The sequence below is a fragment of the Musca domestica genome, unplaced genomic scaffold, assembly GCF_030504385.1.
Source record: "Musca domestica strain aabys unplaced genomic scaffold, Musca_domestica.polishedcontigs.V.1.1 117, whole genome shotgun sequence".
In the NCBI taxonomy this organism is placed as follows: Eukaryota; Metazoa; Arthropoda; class Insecta; order Diptera; family Muscidae; genus Musca; species Musca domestica.
The window spans coordinates 1,154,097-1,162,616 of record NW_026712147.1 but is presented as its reverse complement, the minus strand read 5'-3'; the positions used below and the strand labels follow the sequence as shown (position 1 = coordinate 1,162,616).

General features: G+C 37.3%; 1 protein-coding gene across 1 annotated transcript; it reads left to right on the top strand.

Moving 5' to 3' along the window:
• Positions 1–6,252: 6,252 nt before the first annotated feature.
• On the top strand, positions 6,253–7,710 carry LOC101897565 (protein zerknuellt 1). The gene is made up of 2 exons (XM_011293149.3): positions 6,253–6,422; positions 6,494–7,710. The coding sequence occupies exons 1-2, from the start codon at positions 6,333–6,335 to the stop codon at positions 7,403–7,405; spliced, it is 1,002 nt and encodes a 333-aa protein (XP_011291451.3). The 5' UTR covers positions 6,253–6,332; the 3' UTR covers positions 7,406–7,710.
• Positions 7,711–8,520: the final 810 nt, after the last annotated feature.

Below are 8,520 nucleotides of genomic sequence, written 5' to 3'. Positions count from 1 at the left end.
TACGCTCTTCTTTGTTGCTCCATATATTTATTTTATAGATTTTGTCCATGTATAGATTATCAATCCGCCTGTGTATAACTTTTTTGAGCTCGTCTGTATCTTCCCTTCTCAATTGATCCAAGACGCCAAATTATACCAACAAAGCATATGATGGTTGCTTTTGTTGTTTTTTTTTTGTTTTTTTGCCAAAATATACCGACGCCTTGCTTCTGTTGCTTTTCTCTTATTTGATTTCACATCCAGTTTGCAACCGCAAACCATTAAACAAAAATGTTGACTCGATTTTTCTTCTAGAGAAAACTTTCACTCAATTTCGAGCGATTCGACTGTCACTGTATTTTTTTAAGCGCACCCTCTCGCGAGCCATTTTCACTCCCTAATGAAAATGAGGAAATCTGTACTCTAGTAGATACATTATTAGCTTACTTATATAGAGCTTATATATATATAGATTTCCTTCTCAGCTAGTCTGTATATTGAAGACTTTTCAGTTCGTCTATTTAGTCTTCCTTCACTACTTGATTGTATTCGATGACTATCTTATCACCTCCTCTATGTACAGATTATCCTATCAGTTCCTGCATTTATTGACATATATCTCCGTTTCTACACTCCCTTTTTATCCAGTCTATTTACTATTCCTTGTCAATTCTTATACATTTGGACTCTATTGTCAGCTTGTCTATAGAACCATTTCTCAGCACTCTCCATTTTGATATACTTCCGCTCGCCATTACTGTTTCCCATATCAAGTCAATGCCTTTTCGGTTCCGTCTAGCCACATATTCATTACAGTTTGTTATTAATTCCACATATTCTATTCAGATGATCTATTAAATACATACAATAAATCTTATCTTAATTTTACATGAGACAAGGTTTCCAATGGTCTCCACTGCTTGAAATACTGTTCGTCGTTGTCTTGAGAAGAAATGAAGCGTAAAGCGACCGACTGGCAACGATCGAAGACAGCTGACCAGCCCCTGTCGACAACATTTTATTCTCGACATCGAAGAAAATTCCTTAAAATCATCGATACTTTTTCAAGTCTAGCCGTCCTGGCCAATATGTGCGTATGTTCCAATGCAGCGTATTGTTCGATCGGCGCTGAGGTCGTCGTCGTCTTCGACCAGTCACTGTTCACAGTTGTCTAGTCATCATGTTATGCCATCTCTTCCTCTGGAAACTGTGTGCATTTCATGTCCACTGTTTTTTGTCTATTTTGACAGACACATTTTAGTTGCCACAAATAATGGCCATAATCCCTATGTTCCATGCAGAACTGAGTGGCGATCATGGTCGTTGCAAAATGTTGGCACCTGTTTCAGCAGGAAACTGAGTTTTCGACAGACACCACAAAATCGCATTTGTGTAAGTAAAAATTGAAAGTGAAGTTTTGTGCCTGCTTGTGTGTCAATGTCCTTGCTGGTGGAGAGACACATTAGAATGGGTCGAAAAAACGTCGTAATCTACTTATAAATATTATTAAAAATGTTGCTGTTAGGAGGGTATATAAAGTTTGTTCCTGCCGAACTTTAAGCCCTTTTTACTCGATTTTTTGTTTTGTGAAGTTAGCTATACACTGCGAAACCAAAAGGTCATATTGCAACTGATTTGGTTGGAAATTCGGGCCAATACCTCTGAGGTATCTTTCCATACATAATGTACCAAAAAGTGGGCCTACATGGAGGATTTTGGGCTCCATAAGCACAAGAAATATGAAATTCCAGCTGATTTGGTTGGGAATTTAGACCAATATCTTTGAAATTTCGAAAATCAGGAACTAAGTTTATATGGATGCTATACTTAAATGTGGACCCTTATCATCCTTTTCCGATAAGATACATCTTAGAAAAATAACAACTAGAGAACTGATGTGGATCGGGTGATCTCTCCGAAAATATGGTGGCCCCTTCCTTACTTCTTGGTTAGCTCTGTCAATTTGTATACGTCACACTGTAGTGCTGGGTTACACTTTTAAAAATTTTCTACATATATCTCAGTCCAATTTCAATTATATTGTGGACCAAATGGGAAATATATGTCCAACTGAAAAGATTTTTAGGCATTTAGCCTAGAAGCATGAGTGCCAAATTTGGTCAAAATAGGTTAAAATATGGCTAATTGAATTGAAAATAAAATCTTTCCAAGACGTAATTATATGTTCACTACATTTCTGAATTTCTAAATGTTGAAAAATGACTTGACCAGAAATAATACTATGGACTTATAGCAATGATAATGGGTTCGACTAATCAAATATTGCCAGAAAATGCGAATGTAAAATTGGATGGAAATCGATTCAGATTAAGACATGGTTTCCAAATTTCACTTCCATCTGACTTAAATCATAGTTGATTTGATTGAGCTAAGTATTAATAGTTGTAAAGAGTATCAACAATTCGTCCCACCCGAAGTATGTCCTCCCCTTACTGGTTTTAAGTTTTTTTTTTTGTATTTTGTCACATAAAAATCTACTTTACTTACCATGTAAAAACATTTTGCACGACCCACTCTAATATTATCGACCCACTAACCAAAAACCCACGAACATATTTTCTACACTAACAAGACAAGATCCTCTAAAGCCGCGAAAAAGGATATTTTCTTAAGGTTGTTTCTGCGCACAATTTCACAGTTTATGGTATTGTTTACATAGTTTCATTGTTCAAATCTTGTTGTTATTTTGTGCTTATGCTCTCTCAACCCAAAGATTTTAGTTCTTCTTCTTCTTCTTCGTCTTCTGCATCTTAGGCGCCTATGAACCTTATTTCTTGGCATGTTAAAAATCTTCGTCGAATGGTCGTCGTCATAGTTGTTGCTGCCTTATTCTCATAACGTTTATGACTGGCGCTAACACGGATTTTCGTTGTTCTAGGGAACTGTTTTGTTTCTTAGTTTGTTTTGTTTTCAGCTCTCTTGTATTTAGACCATAATAGAAAAGTCAAATGCTAAGAACAAAGGGCTTGGAAAATGCAAGGAGGAGTTGAGGATGAATTTACATTTGTTATGGCAGATTTTGAGTGGAATAATATCTTGTCTAGTGTTGAAAGGGTTGATGCTTGACATTGATGAGGGATGTTAATTAAAAGTGGCACACTTTATATTAGTGGATTTTTGATGATCATTGCGCTTGTAAATTTTTAAGATATTCGTCTGGGACACCATAAATTATATATGTTCATGATACGTAAGTCCACGTTTGTTTCAGTATTCTGAGTATTAGTGACAATTTAAAAAAAAAATTAAAATTTATGTCGACATTAAGTCTTTCAATATAGATCTACTACTTGGTATATGGAAGCCGATGTTAGAAACACAATCGGTAAGGCAAACATTTCTGCGAGTCGACTGGAAATCGTCAATAATATCGACGATTATAATTACAAACATATTCTATCAAATGTCTTATCCGCAATAGCTGGTCGACAACATCAGCCTTAAATACAAAGCTCCAGGCCTTTATAAATCGATGTTTTCGTCACATATTCAGAATTTGGCGGTCAATGCAATGCCGATCCATACTGATGATGCAATATAGGTCCAATAACAATCACCATAAAAAGGAGAAAGTAAATTGGGCACACTCTGAGGAAAACTAAAGAAGAATTATGTGGTCAAGCCCTACATTGGAATCCTCAGATGGCAGAAAACCAGTAAAGAAAGTCTTTAAGTCGGGCGAGACCGGCTTTAAGATACCCTACACCCCTTGCATATTTAGTAGATCTTCACATAACAAATAAATGGGGAATTTGTGAGAATTAAGTCATACCAACTATGATTATAGTTCAATTCCGAAGGAGCTAATATATGAGAGGAATATTCTCCTCTGAATCGATTTCTATTAAGCCGAGGCATTTGTGACTTTTCAAATCGGGCTTGTATTGGTGCACAATTACCTTGAAATCGGATAAAGATATGTATGGGTGCTACATTCAAATCTGAACCGACCTCGATAAAATTTAGCAAATATATTTCTGAGCTGTATTTGATATATTTCCCCAAATATTGTTGTTCCAGAGTGCAAAATAACAAATCGGATGAACAATATATATGGGAGCTATATCCAAATCTGAACCGATCTTGATAAAATTTTGCAAAGATATTTCTGAGCTGTATTTCATATATTTCCCCGGACAACGTCGTTACGCAGTACATATTACGGAGAACAAGTATAGCAAATAGGATGAACAATATATAGCTATATCTGAACTGATATTTACCAAATTTGACATACCTATTTCTAGACTCAATTTGGTCGTAAGTGCCAAATTCCATTCCATTTTGGCTAATATTACACGTTTGGTGCAAAATAAAAGGCAAATCGAACGAAGATACCTATGGGAGCTATATGTAAAACTGAACTGATATCGATAAAATTTAGCAAAGGTATTTTTGAGCTGTATTTGATGTACAGGGTGAGATGAAAAAAACTGCAACCAACTTCAGACTACTGTCATTTCTAAGCCACTCATCCGACATTTGTTAAAATTATTCCATGATAGCTCATTATATTATTTGCAAGCGTACAAAAACATTTGTACGAATTTTTGAGAAAAATTTTATTCGTGATAGAATTCAAGTTTGATAGTGTGATTTGTTCATAACTGGCTGGAAAACCACAAGTGGCTACCGTTAGAGCACTCCACCATTTAAATGTGAATAAATCTTTTGTGTCTCGTACCATCGCTCGTTACCGTGATACTGATAGCGTAGTCCGACGTCAAGGAAGTGGACGGAAGAAAACAGCAACATCGGCAGAAATGGTTCGAAAAGTAAAGAAGCGACTTGATCGAAACCCGCGTTGCAGTGGCCCAAAAATGGCTCGTGAGCTGAACATATTGCAATATTCCATTCGGCAAATATTGAAACTTGAGCTCGGGGTAAAGCCATTGAAATTCCGAAAAGTTCAAGAACTTACACCGCAACAGAAAGAAAATAGACTCAAAAGAGCTAAAGAGTTGCTTCGCTTGGCCGAAAGTGGTGAACTGCCGAATTTGGTTTTCTCCGATGGGAAAACATTCGCTGTCCAGCAGTTGCAAACAAACAAAATAATCGTGTTTACTTGCCAAAGAGGTCAGCTAAAAATGTGCACCTTCGGTTGGCCACCAGAACTCAAGCGCCGGCAATGGTGATAGTCTGGGCCGCCATAACATCAGAAGAAATGCCGAATATTATCGCAAATATTAAAGCCTTGGGCACGCATTTTGGCCGCAGACCTTGAACATTCCAACAGGACTCAGCACCATCGCACTCAGCACCCGCCACCCAAGAATGGTTACAAAATGAGGTTCCTCGCCTTATTTCCAGCCCACAATGACCACCAAAATCTCCGGATTTGTGTCTGTAGTATTTTGGAAAGCAAGTTTGGTATTAAAAATTACCAAAGTGTCGATCACCTCAAGCAAGCTCTTCGCCAGGAAAAGGGCCAAAATACTGCAGAGCAACATTCGGGCAGCATGTGACGGTTTGGCCCTTTGAAAGCCATAATTCGTGCCAAAAGTGACCAATTGAAACAAATCCACACTTATTCTAAAATTGATGCTATTTCCGACATTTTTGGCTTTCATTCAATAAAATTTTAAAAAAAATGTAAAACTTCTGGCTTTTGACTTTGTTGCCGTTTTTATCTCACCCTGTATATATATTTTGAGACCTTAGCCACATTTACTATGGTGTGTAATTTTACTTTTTCTTAAAGGGGAGTATTCAGTTTATGCAAATCATGGTTCAATTTTTTTATCTAATATCAACGAAAACAAAGAATCACCTCGTAAATTTTACTGCACATATTTGATTAAAAATAATATATTGAACATAGATTTTTATTTAATAAACCTTGATCCTTTCAGCATTTATTTTATCCCTGAAAAATTCCTTGATATTATACTAACTACTAATAATAAAAGCTAATTATACTTAAAATTATTTTATGTAAATTTTATTTTTCATGCATTTTCCCATTTCTTCTTACTGCAAATTCGTTGAAATAGATATTTTCACAAATGGCTATCGGAATAAAAATCTTCGAAAGACACTGGACATTTCGTTTGCTACCTGTCGATTATTTAGCTGAAATGTATACGCTGTTACGATGATGGCTGCTGATGCCGCTGGCGGACATAGCGTCACCAAAAGGATTTATTGCACCGCGAGTTTAGGCAAATTTTGCAAATGAGTGCTGTAGCAGGTAATAGAAGTTGCCACGATATTGTTGTATATAAATATTAGACTTAGAAATGGCAGGACATCAGTCAACGTTTCACAGTCCTAGAAAAAACATCACCAGCAAAGAACACGAGAACAAGAGAAAAATATACAAAGCAAACGAAATGTCGTCTGTAATGCATTACTATCCCATGCATCAATCATCCAAAGTGACAACAGGAGTTTATCCAACACCAGTTGTTGGCTACAATAATGTAAGTAGTTTTGGACGCACTCAGCAAATGGATTCAAATTTGCTCATGGTAATTTCCCCTCTCTTTTGCAGGTGATGTATCCACACAATCAACAGATCTATCCAACTGCAATGGACCAATCCTATGCCAGCAGCAATAGCCTCTCAAATGATGTAGAAATGCAACGTGTATCTTCGGATGAAAGTATACCACAATCGGAACCGCCACGTACCAAAATAAAACGATCGCGTACAGCCTTTACCAGCTCCCAACTGGTGCAATTGGAAAGTGAATTTAAACGCAACATGTATCTCTATCGTACGAGACGTATTGAGATAGCCCAGCGTTTATCCTTATGTGAGAGACAAGTTAAAATCTGGTTTCAAAATCGTCGCATGAAACACAAAAAGGATATTCAAGGACCCCAGGAAACAAAGAGTGCTGCCAAAACATCTCAACCCCATAGCGAGCAGAATGAACACAAGGGTATTGTACAACGTCTAATGTCCTATTCTCAAGATCCCAATTTGCAACAGGCTGAAAAACGCTCATACAGTACTGCATTCCCTGCCAACAATGCCTCCCTGCCGACTTCAAAGAGCAAAGAAGTGCAACCTCTGCCAACAAACGTAATAAGCACACCCCAAATTCCACAGCCATCATTTACACCTGATATAAATGAAATACTCGATCATTTATCCGAAAGTTCGCCCAGTAGCAGTAGTCAAAACTCCTCATCCTCGTCCCTGAATACATCAGCTTCGTCCTACAATTTGGATATGGTCCTACAATCGATTAAACAAGATTTAGAAATGTCTGCTCAGGCTTGGTCTCGTAACCCTCAACATGGTCAGCAATATCCGAGTGTACCAAATGCTGCTCCAACACCCATACCCTCAATGAATGTTAGCTGGGGTGAACCTTCTGCAAAATCAATGAAAATCAATCGCAGTCATTTGAATCCCTCGACTATGTACTACAGCTATCAAAATCCATCCCAATAGGTGGAAGATTTTATTGCTCCTTGTTTTAGTTCATAGAAAATAGTTGATATTAATTTAAAAACGTCATTTCATATTGACGATAATCATGAATGCCCCTCTCCACTCTTCTCATATGTGACTTCGTCTTTAAAAGCAGTTCTAGTCGTAAGTCCTCTAATTTTAAGTTTATTTTTTCTTAATTTTAAACATATAATTTTAAATTATATTTTGTAATGTTGTGCATGTACCTCTCTGTCAATAGCAAGTGTGTTTAAATATGTATTCTAAGTTGTAGAAGTTGATGATAATAAATTTTGGAAAATTAATTGGTCAACCCGATTATAAATATTCACCATTAGAGATTCTTACAAGGAAGCAGGTACTCACTTCACGAATTCATTGGCTCCAGCATTTAATTGTGAATAAATCCTTTGTGTCTCGTACCATCGACCGTTACCGTGATACTGGTAGCATGGGCCGACGTCAAGGAAGTAGACGGAAGGAAACACCAACCTCAGCAGAAATGGTTCGAAAAGTAAAGAAGCGACTTGATCGAAAACCGCGTCGCAGGGGCCGAAAAATGGCTCGTAAGCTGAATATATCGCAATACTCCATTCGGCTAAAATCGAACAAGTAAAAAAGCAGTAAGTTCAGCCGGGCCGAACTTTGAATACCCTCCACCATTTGGAACGAATTAGGACCGACAAATCTATGTCTAGGGGTAAAGTACTCACAAAGAACTCCTTGTTAGATATCGTGGACCTATATAGACAATTCTCTTTCTACCCTCCACCAAACATAATATGGAGGGTATATTAAGTTCTTCATTCCGTTTGTAACTCATCGAAATAATCATTTTAGACCCAACAAAGACGATTTAGCCCTGCCCCTCCGTCTGTTGTAATCATGCAACAGGCTAAACCAATTAAGATAGAAAGCTAAAATTTTGCCCAGATCACTCTCTTGTCTGCAGGCAGGTCAAGTTCGAAGATGGGCTATATCGGTCCACGATATCGTATAGCCCTCATATAACGGTACCCCCGATATCCAGTATTTTGATGATTTTAGCCACATTTTTCAATGGAATTGTATGAAATTTTACACAAGGGGTTCTTTGTGAACACTTTACCCCCGAC

Excerpts from the sequence above, each read along its gene's own strand:
- LOC101897565 (XM_011293149.3), top strand. The coding sequence starts at position 6,333 with ATGTCGTCTGTAATGCATTACTATCCCATGCATCAATCATCCAAAGTG. Across the intron at positions 6,423-6,493 it reads CAGTTGTTGGCTACAATAAT|GTGATGTATCCACACAATCA; the intron begins GTAAGTAGTTTT and ends TCTCTTTTGCAG.